Below are 14,532 nucleotides of genomic sequence, written 5' to 3' on the forward strand. Positions count from 1 at the left end.
AGGTTGCTGTGAGCTAGGCTGACGCCACGGCACTCACTCTAGCCTGGGCAACAAAAGTGAGACTCTGTCTCAAAAAAAAAATAAAATAAAAAAAAAAATAAAAAGAAAAAAAAAAAAATAAAAAAAAAATAAAAAAAAATAAAAAGGAAATCTTACAATATTAAATATTTATCAAGTAGGCCCCATTTTGGTCAACAGTTCTACAATCTTTTTTTTTAATTTTTTTAAAAATCTTTATCTTCATATGAGAGTGGAACAAATATGAGAATCAGGTGACTTTCCAAAGGACATGGTAAATTCTTGATTTAATAAAACATAGTGTGCAGATACCCAAGCCTGGCCCCTAAAGCCATGGAATCTCTGATATGACAAGTACGACAGTTAAAACATGCTTAAGCACTAACATGCTTAAGCACTAATTCTGACATCCTGCATTCCTGTTTGAAAGAAGAAAATTCCAAAACCATAAATATGTGAGACTTCATAAAATCTATCCTGACATTTTTTTCTTCCAAAACCAGGTTGAAGGAAATTTCAACCTAAATTTCAGGTATGAAACTGTCTGATCTGAAATAAACTTGAGGGCATTATATAGTATGGATAATGACAATCTGGCTTATAGATAATGTTGATTTCAAACAACGCTTTCTACATGGAAGAAAAACAGCAATGTGTCACAGAGAGAACTGTTCTCTTATAACAAATAGTCGGCCCTAAATCTCATCATCTTCTTCGTAACAAAAAGCATGGGCACCTTTGCAACCAGAAAAAAATCAGTGTGCTTCAATTAGAATCACTGACCTTTTCTGAAGCATGCCTGTGTTTCTCTATAGAATCAATGGAATAAAAGGTCACGTTGTTAAAATGTTTGAATACAACAATCTCTTTCCGAAGCAAAGGCAAATTCCTTTCTTTTAAAAGTAACTACTTTGTCATATAGAATGTCAAAAATTAAAACTACCTCAACGTAATTTAAAACTGACTTAAAAAAATCAATTCTACTATGAGAAAATAAAAGAAAAAATGCTGGAAAGCTGTCATTCTAGCTACTCTGTTATAGCTCAGAAGGTTCTGTCAGATGAGTCCTTGTCTCTTAAGCTATAACCATGAACATATAAAATAAGAAAAGCATGCTAGAAAAAAAAATATTATTTCAAACCTCAGCTCTCTTCTTCACAAAGTGTTCTGGAGGAGGAAAAGACAAGCTCTGTGCCTGTCAAATGTAGATGACAGAGCCTGGTGATTAATTGTCCACCATCATAACCCTCCAAAGCAAATTCACATACACATAAATCCAGAGATTAAGAGCCAAGGAATAGAAGCTAAAATGACTAGGATAGTCATCACTTTTCTAAATATAAAAAAAGATATTTGAAAGAGATTAGGAACATTATTCTACTGCTTGAATTTTTCATTCATGAAGAGAAAGGACAAATTCTTTAATTACCTCTTAATGCATTCAGAAGGTAAAGAATGTACACAGTCATATAAACCACATCATGCTTCCTATTGCCAATACAAGAATATTAACACTTTCTTCAAAAGACAACGAGCCCTCAAATCAGACCTTCTGAACCTTTCCTTAACAGGTCTGAAAAACTTAACTTCCATGTCCAGACAATTTGGTTTCAAACATCCTTCTGCTTAATAGGATTTGAGAGCATTTACTCCATTCTGACCTACTGTAAATATGCATGAATGATGTCATCAAAACAGAGCAGACTGCTATAAATGGTATAAAGAACCACAACAGCATTATGAAGGGAGGGCAAGTTTCCCAACATACCAATCTATAGATGCTTCCTTACCTACCCAGTGCTACCCATCACCAGTGTAGCTCATTTTTGGTTGAAAAGTTTAAAAGACAAAATTATTAAAAGGAACAGTTCTAAAGGGCAGAGAAGATTCAAAATAAAGAGAGAATAAAAATCTACAAGAAGAAACAATCTTGGAGAGGTATATCAGAAAAGTCTGTGTATGAGTATTTTTCATGGCAGTTGAGAAGAGATGAAATAAATAGTGGTCCATTTAATAGTATCTGCCTCCTCTGTCTAGATACATGATCCAACATAGTGCCTAATGCAGTTGTCCACAGTACCTACTTTCCAATGTTTACAGAATATTCTCTTATGCACTTAGACATAACAATAGATTAGCATTATTTCACACTGCTATTTAATTAGAATAGCTATGCAAAAAGGGTTACATGGACCCATGAATAGGAATAAGATAGGGCTTAAAATTTTGTGGAAAAATAAGAATACAACTAGAAATATTGAAAGTATACTTATCCTACTAATATGTAACTGCTCTTGTACTGGCTCATATAAGAAGGACTACTGAACACTGAAATACAAGTTGTAGATAAGGCCTCCAAGCTCTATTTCTATTTTCGGGAGTGGGAAGGGGGAAGAGAGAAGGAGGACGGGGCACTTTTTATCCATGAGAATGTGGTTAATATCTCTATTGTAAAACTGATTACTCTGGTATTATAATTATTCGAAAACTGTCTATCATCTCTATTAAACTATGAGTTCCTTAAAGGTAATGGCAATGATCGTTACATTTTATATTATTGATACATCTTTGCTAAGGGTAAAGTTTGAAAGTTAGGGCATAAAATGAATATTAAGTATCATGAAAAACCATCTGGGAAGATGCCAAGCATCATTCTGTTCTCCTTTCACAACAGTCTATGCACAATAGTCACTGCCTCTTAGCCCTAAGAGTCAGGTCCTTATACACTGTTTTTTGTTTTTGTCTTTTTTAAATTGTGGTAAAATATAAGTAACATAAAATTTACCATTGTAATCATTTTTAAGTGTACAATTCAGTGGCATAAGCAAATTCACAATGTTGTGCAACTGTCACCACTACCTATTTCCATAACTTTTTCATTATCCCAAATGGAACTCCGTGTTAAGTTTTTCAAGTATACTTCAGATGCTGTTACTCCTCATCACAAAAATCTTTTATTGGACCTCCAATACCTACTGAATAACGACCAATTTCCTTAGTTCAACATTCAAAGCCCTCCATGACTTTGCCCCACCTAGGGTAATTTCTCATTATCTGTGCATGCTAAACACTAGCCAACTGGAGGATTTACTACTCCCTAATTATGCTCCTGATACTTACTCCTTCCCTCTGGAATATCCGTCCTCTTCAATGCCACCTGTCCTTCTCATCCATCAATAATCATCTGAAATGTCTTTTCCTCCACAAAGTCTCCTTATTGTTTTTTCTGCCTGAAGTAATCTCTCCTTCTTTTAAAGTCCCACACCACCTATCTATATTCTTTTGGTACATTCTACCATATATGACAGTTATTTCTTTACATCTTATCTCTCTCCCATAGACTGTATTCCCCTTGAGGGAAAGCATTAAGAAGTAACAGAGCATATTGGGTTAAAAGCACTCCTGGCCAACTGGACTATCCAACGTGAGTTTAAATCACAGCTCTGTCATTTCTAAGTGACCTTGGACAAGTTATTTACCTCTCTGAGCGACAGTTTCTTCCTCTGTAAAATGGAGATATGAGTAAAGTATTTAGGACAGTGCCTGACACATTAAATTAAAAAAAAAAAACTAAATAAATGAATACTTTATCTTTGTAGTCACCACAGAGACTAGTACAGTGTCAAACACACAGTAGTGCTAAAGGTTTGGCTGAATAGATAAACAAGGTTGACCAGGTATTGACAAAGTGGTGGTGAAGTCAGGAATTACCTGTTCTAGATTATTCTGGTTTTTTCTTTTTCTGCATTTCTATCCTAGGCTTCAGAGGTCCGGAGCCAGGATTGGTGACAGTGGGTAAGTAAAAGTTTTTGTTTTAAATCATCAAATGTCTTTCAAGTAATTCAGCTTGCAAACTAAACTGGTAAAGAGTGAAAAGCAGACCCTCAGTGTTCCCAAGATACCATGGTTCTTTTCTATTATACTTTCCAACCTATATTATAGTAGTTATTTAAGTGATTGTATCCTATACTAGATTATAAACCTGGAGGCAGAGACAATCTTATTTGTCTTATTTGAGAAGGACTAAACACTTATTTTGTTCCTACTCTATGTCAGGCACTGTTCTAAGTGCTGGTAATACAATAGTAAACAAAATAGACAAAAATTCCTGATTCTGAGAACACAGTTGATGCTAATGTTTACAGAATAAACAAACAGGAAATTCTTACAACATGTGAATCCTCAAAGCTCCCAGATTTCTGGTCCTTGCTGGTACTATTATTACAGAATGAGTACACATACATATCCATACATGCATTTCATTTGGATTATTCTTCGCTCTTTACTGACTCCTAAGATTCCCTGAGAGTTATAGGAGCTGTTTCACAGCACTGGAGACTCTAAATGGCCAATTCTGACACATAGGTTTCCTCACTGTCTTTATAACAAGAGATTTTTGTTTAAACATTGCCTACACAAGCCAAACCTTTCATCCAAACAGGGACACTTCTGAAAGTGAAAGAAGGAACTTAATAATAATGTCAGAACATCAGGTAAAATCCAGGGCTGTCTCAATATATCAGGATGCATGGTCACTACATTAGACTTTGCATTTCCATTGGGTTTAGAATGTAATTGATGCTAGCACAGAAGACCTATATCACCCATATTTTTGTCCATAAAATGCTAATATTATGCTTCAAGTTAAAAATAAGCTTTTCCTAAGGCAAATCAAATTTTTATTTCCAATCTAGTAGGCATCCAGTACTTTCTGGGAAGAGGCCTGTTTATGTGTATTGTATAGTATCCAGAATCCTGACTTAAGTATAATAAATATTGTTTTCTAATCAAACAATTAGAACTGTTTTTTTCTTGGATTAAATTTCAGTAGGCTCCAAGTAATTAAGTACCAAATTGTTTTCATACAGATTTCCAAACAGAATAGTATAAAATGAAAATGTAATCCTTTAAAAGCTAATACATTAGCTCAGAAAAATATATAATCTTTAAAATTATTAAAGAATATATTTCCTAGGTTGATGTATTAGATTAAAAACTATGAAAACAAAAAGCCAGAAGATACAGAGGTCATGATAGCATTTATTGTTCCTTCCACACCTGACTTATGCTACATCTGTTGCACCCTGTAGGCAGATTTGTGAACAGTTACAATCTAGATATTATCTTTTTCTTTAGTTGCTGGAAGGAATTATCTAATCTTTTTTTTAGTTGCTTGAAGGAGTTACCTAAAGATGCATGGTGTTTCAAAACTCAAGCTAAAATTTTGGTGGGCACTGATATAATCATTTTTTTACAGTTTAAGTCTCTTTTGGGGAATACATATGATTAACCTCATGATACTATATGATGATATTCTTACTGTATACTTTATTACACAAAAATGCTCATAAAACTCAGATTTTCTAAAATGATATTAAATATTCAATTGGATTTTAAGGTATCTGTTACTTAAAATGTCTACTAAACTTTGAATATGTAATACAACATTCTACTTTTACTGATTTTAGAAAACAGTATAATGATGTTAAGATTATTTCTTTTCCCTCACAACTTAAATAATGTAAACATATATTTTTAATTCTATGTACTGATCCCTTCTTCTAAATATTAATACTGAAACATGCATTAGATGCATAGCAACATGCTCAGAACTTGCCTAAAAGACAGTCTCTTACAGACCTCAAAGACTTTCTGAAAAGCATAATGCCATAATCATATATTTAAAATTCAAAATATTACCCACTCTAAAATCTACAGATGCAATAATCCTCTAAATTAAAAAAAATTTGTCTAAAACCACAAATAGTGTATGTGCATGTTTTTTAGATACTACAGAGGGAGCTGCTGACATAGATAATATATTATGTTGAATTCACATTGTAACTTGAGGTCCTATTTATCTTTAGTATTTTTGTGTTTTAGGTAATAAGCGTTTTTTTAAAATTATTTTTCAGAGAAAATAAAGAATAAGGAAAATGAGAAAATTTGGTTTTTTCCTCTGGCTACAACACATTTATTTGTATTAAAAACACAGGATGGGCCGGGTGAGGTGGCTCACGCCTGTAATCCTAGCACTCTGCGAGGCTGAGGCGGGAGGATTGCTTGAGCTCGGGAGTTTGAGACCAGCCTGAGCAAGAATGAGACCCTGTCTCTACTAAAAATAGAAAAAAAATTAGCCAAACCACTAAAAATAGAAAAAATTAGCCAGGCATGGTGGTGTGTGCCTGTAATCCCAGCTACTTGGGAGGCTGAGGCAGGAAGATTGCTTGAGCCCAGGAGTTTGAGGTTGCTGTGAGCTAGGCTGATGCCACAGCACTCTATCCCAGGCTATAGAGTGAAACTCTATCTCAAAAAAAAAGACAGGACACAGAAAACTTCCCATTCAGGATATTAAGACAATCAGCAGCAAAGGCAAAGCATATATATAACTAAGGTATTTCTTAAATTTTCCTTTACTAGGTATCCTGTTACACAACCTTTTAGTATCCTGTACTCCAAGCTAAATCATTCCTTCCTAAAAAGTCTTTATAATCCTGTGGCAGCTCTAGACATGATCCTTTTTATTTAATACATTAAAAGGATTCAATTTTTTTCTAAATGATACCACTATTGGAAAACATTTATCTTTTTTCTGTGCATGATTCCACATATAGCTAAAAATTATAAGACAGAAAACATAAGAATATTAAGTCTGAAATATTTTTCCATCTATAGTCAGCTAACTATTGTGAGAGTGATATGTCAATTTTTTAACCTGAAGCTAAAAAACTAAGTGCTATAATGAGATGAAATAAAGTAAAATATTTAAGTAAATGGCATACTAGAGGGTTTCATGAATATTTATGACAAAAGCTCTTTATTTGAACATTTGTGAACAATTTTGGGGAAGGCAATTTCATAGAAATATTCTAACTAATGAAATGGGCTGAAATTAGCCATAATATCTACTAAACCACCTATGCCACTCATGGTATTTTTTTGTTTTTGGAGACAGGGTCTCGGCTCTGTTGCCTGGGCTACAGTGCAGTGGTGCAATCATAGCTCACTGCCACCTCAAATTCTTGGGCTAAAGTGACTCTTCCGCCTCAGTCTCCCAAGTAGCTGGGACTCTAGGCACGTACCACCATGCCCAGCTACTTTTTCTATTTTTTGTAGAGGCAAAGTCTTGCTTTGTTGCTGGTCTCGAACTTTTGGCTTCAAGCAATCCTCCCACCTTGGACTCCCAACAGTGTTGGGATTACAGGTGTTAGACACTGTACATAGCCCATTCATGGTTTTAAACCATAACTACGCTAACTTTTCCTCTGTTCTATAAATATTTGAAATAATATAAATCATGGCTCTCTCAGACTCAATTAAATTATGGTCAATGACAATAAGTGATTGAGAACTCCTATGTTATAGAAACACATACAAGGTTTTTAAAGGACTGACAAACCCAAGTACACAAATAAATGCTTAATATAAACAATTTGTACTTGAACTATAAAATAGAAAATGGATATGATGAATTAGCTAAGTATTCAATGAAGAGAACATAAATATATTTGGCATTTATTTAATATACCCATATCCATCCTTATCTTACACAAAAACATTCTTTCCCCACAGATGGCCTATGTGCAGTAAAGGGTTAACTTAACAGATATGGGCTGCCCAAACCCTGTAGATTACAAAAGTCTTCAGGACTGACCTCTGTATGGCTCCTGGGAAATAACCTTTGAACCACTGCAATGTCCACATGATAATAGTGTCTTAGTATAGCTGGCATGTTGGCTGTGCCAGATAGTTTATGCTAACAATATGATTTATGGTAAATACCTATTTTTGTTTGCTGTTGCCTTGGGCTATCCTATATTAGTTTGACCACTAAGGGTAAAAGGAAAAGAGGGCTGGAGACTGAGTAGTTAAGGTTAGTCACCTGTGTACTCCATGCTTATGTGACTGATCCACAATAAAAATCCTGAACATCAAGACTCAGATGACTGGGAGGCTGAGGAGGGTGGATTGCTCGAGGTCAGGAGTTCGAAACCAGCCTGAGTAAGAGTGAGACCCCCATCTCTACTATAAATAGAAAGAAATTAATTGGTCAACTAATATATATAGAAAAAAGTAGCCATGCATGTTGGCGCATGCCTACAGTCCCAGATACTCGGGAGGCTGAGGCAGGAGGATCGCTTGAGCTCAGGAGTATGAGGTTGCTGTGAGCTAGGCTGACGCCAAGGCACTCAATCTAGTCTGGGCAACAAAGTGAGACTCTGTCTCAAAAAAAAAAAAAAAAAAAAGACTCAGATGAGCTTCCCTAATTGGCAACATTTGGCCATGTTGTCATACGTCATTGCAGGAATAATTAAGGGCTGCCGATGGGACTCCATTGGAAAGGGCAACTGGAACATCATGCTAATCATTATGAGTCATTTTCCTTTGTTGATCTTAATCTGTATCTTTTTGCTATAATAAACAGCTTTTCTGGGTCCTTCTAGGGAAAAATTGAACCTGAGGGTGGTATTGGGAACCTCTAAGCTTATAAAGCAGCAAAATTCATATTTAATAAAGGGAATTTCTTCTAATTTCAAAGTCTGGTTTCAGTAACTTCATTTCCAAAGTGGCAGAAATATTACATAGTACCACATACTGATAGGAATGGCTTCTAATATATGGATTTCCTTCCCACTAACTAAAAGGATAAAGAGGGTTGCTCCCAGCCAGGTAAAGAAAGAGGTACTTCTGTTAAAAGAAATAATTGCTGCCCAACTCCTACCAGCTCCCTCCTTTTCTTTAATGAGGACCCAGGTAATCTTCAGGAAGTCCATGAAATGAAATCATTAATGCCTCCTCCTTAGTTGCCACTACTGACCTATAGTTGAGGAAAAAAGAACTTTCTTGATTTTCCTACCTTTGGGTTAATTATGTACTTTTTTTAAAAAAAAGAGTGTGTCAGAATCATCTGACCTGGCTTAAGGTCTCGTCTATACAAAGACACTTTTATTAGCCAGGAACTGGTCAAGGGACAGTCCTTACTTTAGAATATGCAGGGTTGGAACACCCCAAGTCCATTGAATTAATCCTTTACAGCAGAGGTCCCAAACCTTTTTGGCACCAGGGACCCGTTTCATGGAAGTCAATTTTTCCATGGACAGGGTGGGTGGGAAGAAGAATGGTTTTGGAATGATTCAAGTGCATTACATTTATCGTGCAAACTTCTCTGCTAATGATAGTCTGTATTTGCAGCTGTTCCCCAGTGCTATTCACTGTCTCAGTTCCACCTCAGATCATCAGAGGTTAGATTCTCAAAAGGAGCGAGCAACCTAGATCCCTTGCATGCACAGTTTACAACAGGGTTCTCGCTCCTATGAGAATCTAATGCCATTGCTGTTCTGACAGGAGGTGGAGCTTATAGGTGATGCAGGTGATGGGGAGCAGCCATAAATATACATAAAGCATTGCTCCTTGCCACTCACTTCCTGCTGTGTGGCCCGGATCCTAACAGGGCATGGACCAAGGTTGGGGACTGCAGCTTTACTGCACAAAAAGATTAACTCCATAAAGGATTTGTGGATTAAAATATCTCCAAATATTACAGCAGAGGATTGGTTCTAAGACCCCTGGCAGATACCAAAATCCATGGATGTTCCCTTATATAAAATGGCATAGTATTTATATATTTTAAATCATCTCTAGATTATTTATAATACCTGATATAATATAAATGTTATAAAAATAGTCGTTATACTATATTGAATTTTTTTTTTTTTTGAGACAGAGTCTCACTCTGTTGCCCAGGCTAGAGTGCCATGGCATCAGCCTAGCTCACAGCAACCTCCGACTCCTGGGCTTAAGCAAACCTCCTGCCTCAGCCTCCCCAGTAGCTGGGACTACAGGCATGCACCACCATGCCTGGCTAACTTTTTCTATATATTTTTAGTTGGCCAATTAATTTCTTTCTATTTTTTAGTAGAGATGGGGTCTCGACCTTGCTCAGGCTGGTTTTGAACTCCTGACCTTGAGCGATCCGCCCACCTCGGCCTCCCAGAGTGCTAGGATTACAGGCGTGAGCCACCACACCAGGCCTGTATTGTTTTTTATTTGTATTATTTGTTATTATTTTTTCCAAATATTTTTGATCCATGGGATGCAAAACAGGCAGATTTGGAAGGCTGAGAGCACAGAATTCAACAGCTTTTAGTTTACCAGATGAAAGATCAAAACATCCCAGCAATGTTGATCAGTGACAATTCTATCACTTTATATGGTTTCCCAACTCCCTAACCAGCTTAGTTTTTTCTTTCTTTTTGGGAAGCTCTTACTTGTTCCCAGTTTCTAAGGAAATCGTCAAAGATAACTGTCTAGTATGGAATTACCTACCACCTCTGTAAGAATAAGATTTTCATTTGTCTCACTGCTGAATCAGAAAATGTATCTATTATATTGGTTTTCATTCTGAGTCACACACCTAAAGTGTTAATAAAAAGCCTAAAGTATGAATAAACTGCACTATCATGAGCTCACCAAATTCAATGATTTAGGATTCCCTGTCTTTTACTTAAAGTTTTACCAAGTTAAATACAGAAAGAAACTAGTGACACTTTGCCTAGGAATGTCAGATGGGCTAACCTATGTCTCAATTTTTTTCATGCACAGTCCCAGAAGCTATTACCATGCATTATTTTATAGTTCATTATTATTCACAATACCTAACACACTATTGTTAGACATTAACGGTAGTAACAGAATGTTAAAGCCTCTATCCTGAGACAATCATATAAGTAGCGGTTGAAAGCAAAACTATATAGTCAGACTGCCTAGAATCAAATCTCAATTCCAACAGGTACTAGCTCTGTGATCTTGGTCAAGTTTCTTACCTTTTGTGCCTCAATTTCATCTTCTGTAAAATGGGAATAACCACAATACCTTCCTCAGAAGGTTGTTACAGGGATTAAATAAATTCATAATGTGTAAAGAATTTAGAATTGTGCCTGACATCTGATAAAGAACCACAACCACCACCACCACCATTATTCTAAGGGATATAAGACATTTGACTTACATTTAATTTTCATCTTACTCCAAGTATTATAAGAAAGGGCAGTATTATTCTCTTAACTGATAGGCAGCTGTTGTAGAGTGGCAAAAACACTTTACTGGGTTCTACTAGAACATGGCTACCTCACTGGTTTCATTGTAAAACTGGAAATGGTAATAATCTATATTATAAGGCTGTGTGGGGATTAAATAGGATATCTATTCAGGTGTCCTGTTCTGTGGCAACATCACACAGGGTATGCTGATAATACTCAGCTCTGCTGGATACTTAGGATTTCAAAATTACCTGGTTCCAGTACTCAAGCACATCTGTAAGGGTGAGATTTAATATATTTCAAAGCATGAACCCCAAAAGGGGCTAGAAGAACAAATTAATAAAAAAATTGTCCCCTTCTTTTCACATTAGGATACATTTCTTCAAAATAGTCAATGTGTGGAGGCTGGAGTATGTCAAGGGCAGAGAGTACCTAAGGAAAGGAAAAAAAAGTTAAATTTAGAGAACTAAAAAGGAAACAAAATTTGACATAAATGCAAGTAAATACTATTAACTCTTTAATTATTTAAAGCTCAGTTACAGTTGTCCACCAAAATTAAATTTGTCAGTCAAGAAACATAGTCAAAACATTAAGATTTACAATCTAACAGACAATTCTACTTAAACCAAAATGAGAGAGGCAATTGGGTCATATAACATGCTTCTAAAATCCCTGCACAGAAGAAAATGTGGGCGAGAAGTGCCCAATCAGTGTTGCTCTAAGAGCAGGAGCCATATCATTCATTCCTTTATTCCTCTGTTCAACAAATATTTACTATTTGCATTGTACCTGGCAGGCACTGTGGTAAGAGTTATACTGATGAACAAAATAGTATTATCCCTGCTCTTATGACAGATGATGGGAGATGCAAGCATTAAACAAATAGTTACACAGATATATAATTATAACATCTATTACTGTGAAGAAAAAATATAAAGAAAGATGGGAGAAAAAGCTTCCCTGAAGTAACACTACTGTTAAGATTTGAAGGTTGAATGGGAGTTGGTCAATAATGGGCAGCCAACGTAAAGACATTGAGGCAGATTCTAGAAACAGAGAAGCCAGTGCTTATGGAAAATAGTGGATAGGAAGAAAATAGATTAATATCACATAAGGTAGAAGAGGAAGGCAGGAAATATATCACACAAAATCTCTTCAAATTGTATTAAGCATTTTGGATTTTATTCCAAGTACAAGAAAAGAAGTCACTAGGATGAGGAAAAAAGACCTTAAAACTTTAAGACCTTTATAAAAGCAGCATACTACCAATGTAGTTTCTGCCATCAAAACATAACAAATAGGCCTACTTCCCCTACCAATTTTCTAGCTATTCTTTTAAGTCCCATCTATGATGTCACACCTAGGAATCTGAACCAATCTCGCTAAGCTAATGATAAATACTAGAATCAAAGGACATGGAAGAAACTATTGAATAGGAGATAAAGTGTGTGGTACACATTCAAATTTAATGATCTGTGGCTTAGTTTTTTAAGAAAAATTTTTTAATATAGAGATTTTCAAACATAAAAAAGTGGGCAGAATAGTATAAAGAATACCCATGTAAGCAATATCTGGGCTTAGTTATCCACACACAAAGACATTCCTGTTTCATCTCTACCCTTTACTATCTCTATATAATTTTGAAGCATATATCAGACTTCTTTTAGCCATACATCAGTATCTCTAATGAAAAAAACTTTAACCCTTTGCACTCGGATGTCAAGTGTGACTTGACACGGTTAGCAAAAATTATAGAGATTAAAATTACTCTTTGAATGTATCGATAATTTGAAATATAAAAAAATCCAAATAAATAAGTTTGTATGAAAAGAAACTCCAGTTTTTTATTCTACTGTCGCGCTTTGTAAAATCTGGGGTATTTAAAAAATTAAATCCTGAGTAGAATAAAGGAATCAAGAAAAAAGCAAGCAAGTGCAAAGGGTTAAAAGCTACAATGATCAAATTTTAAAAAGGTTTTTAAATTGTCAAATACCCAATGCTCAAATTTTATAAAAAAATTTTGTTAGTCTAAATCAGGAGCTAAATAAGATTTTCATATTATGATTGATTTATGTCTTTTACCTTTTAGCCTAAAGACTTCTCCTCCATCTCTTTTTCTTTTCCTCTTACAATTTACTTGTGGAAGAAACCTTGTTCATTTTAAAGGTTATTCTTTTTTCAGTCACGTATTTCTCAATTTGAAAATTTTAAGTAAAGATTTATCTTATTACACTAAAATCTCCTGTGATGAAAAAGCCCACACTAACTTTAAAGCCAGTTAGAGGTTTCTAAATAAATTAGATGTTTTTATAAGGAATATCTATCCTTCCTTTTTGAATTAAAATATTTATACTTAGAATTTTAGTACAAATAGAAAACAAAATATTTTCATTTCTTCAAAGAATAATTTTAATCATAAGATAAATTTTTTTATTTCTATATTTTTAAAACCTATAATTAGCCAGCTATATTTTTAAACCTATAAATTTATTTCTTATATGTGCTAGAATAATTTTTAACATGAATATTTGATGCTTGAGGAAGGCAGTTAGAAATTAGTGTTTTACTTGACATCTTTTGGACACTCTGTATCTGAGCAACATACATCCTGTCTAAGGGGTAAACAGAATGCAATGTGTGACAGCGTCCATTAGACAAAACTATTTAACACTTCAAATCTATCTGCTATAATTAGAGGTTACCTAGAGGAAAGTGACAACCATACATTATTAAACCTTGATAGAAAAGAATGAGGCTTTCTTACTCCATATTTGATGAGGCTTTTTGTAGAAAAGCCATATAAAACAAGGTTAGACATTTGTACTACAGCATTTAGCTGTGATTGTTAGCTTCAAAGGTGCAATGTTTTATTTCTTTTTTTTTAATTTTACTTCCTTTTTATTTTTTCCTGAATTTACTTTTTGTGTACTTTCTAAGAAGGTGCAATGTTTTAAACTCTGCCTGAATTTTTTAAACGCCTGTTGTTATCCTCTTCCTCTTTCCACTCCAAAATGTTTATCGAAGTATGGCATTACACAGTGTTTCTAGGTGGCAAAAACAGTACTTAACCCAGTAGAAATGATCCAGAAATCTCAGAAGTAATACAAATGAATAAATGAGAAGGAACGGTAGCAGATTTTCAAACTCTAGATCTCATGCCTGACTCCCCCATTTAAATAGCTGGAGTTCCTCTATAAAACCCACTATTATTTGAGGGAATAAAGTACAGGAGATTAGCCTTAAGATGTAAATAGGAGGATGCCTGAAAAGACTTGGCTTATAAAGAGTCAAAGTATCCCAAATTACCACCAACTCTTCAAAGGATTTCAAATACAAAAAACATAAGCAGACTTGTCTAATTAAAAAGTGAATTAAAGTTACATCTTTAAATGATAGTCATTACCAAACAATGTCTCAACACATTTCACAAACCTTTTAGGAAACAGAAGCTCATTATGTTTGTGCTTTTTAGGAT

At 34.8% G+C, this 14,532-nt stretch overlaps 1 protein-coding gene across 2 annotated transcripts in view; it reads right to left on the minus strand.

The window, feature by feature from the left end:
- Positions 1-14,532, minus strand: part of NLK (nemo like kinase) — a 157,540-nt gene that overhangs the window by 52,697 nt on the left and 90,311 nt on the right. For both annotated transcript variants that reach the window (XR_012913046.1, XM_020280950.2), the window contains exon 3: positions 11,434-11,489. Coding sequence is in view for 1 of the 2 variants with exons in the window: in XM_020280950.2 (XP_020136539.2) it covers positions 11,434-11,489 (56 nt within the window). In the remaining variant the exon portion in view is untranslated. The remainder of the gene's footprint in view (positions 1-11,433; positions 11,490-14,532) is intronic.

The sequence above is a fragment of the Microcebus murinus genome, chromosome 18 (genome assembly GCF_040939455.1).
Source record: "Microcebus murinus isolate Inina chromosome 18, M.murinus_Inina_mat1.0, whole genome shotgun sequence".
Lineage (NCBI taxonomy): Eukaryota > Metazoa > Chordata > Mammalia > Primates > Cheirogaleidae > Microcebus > Microcebus murinus.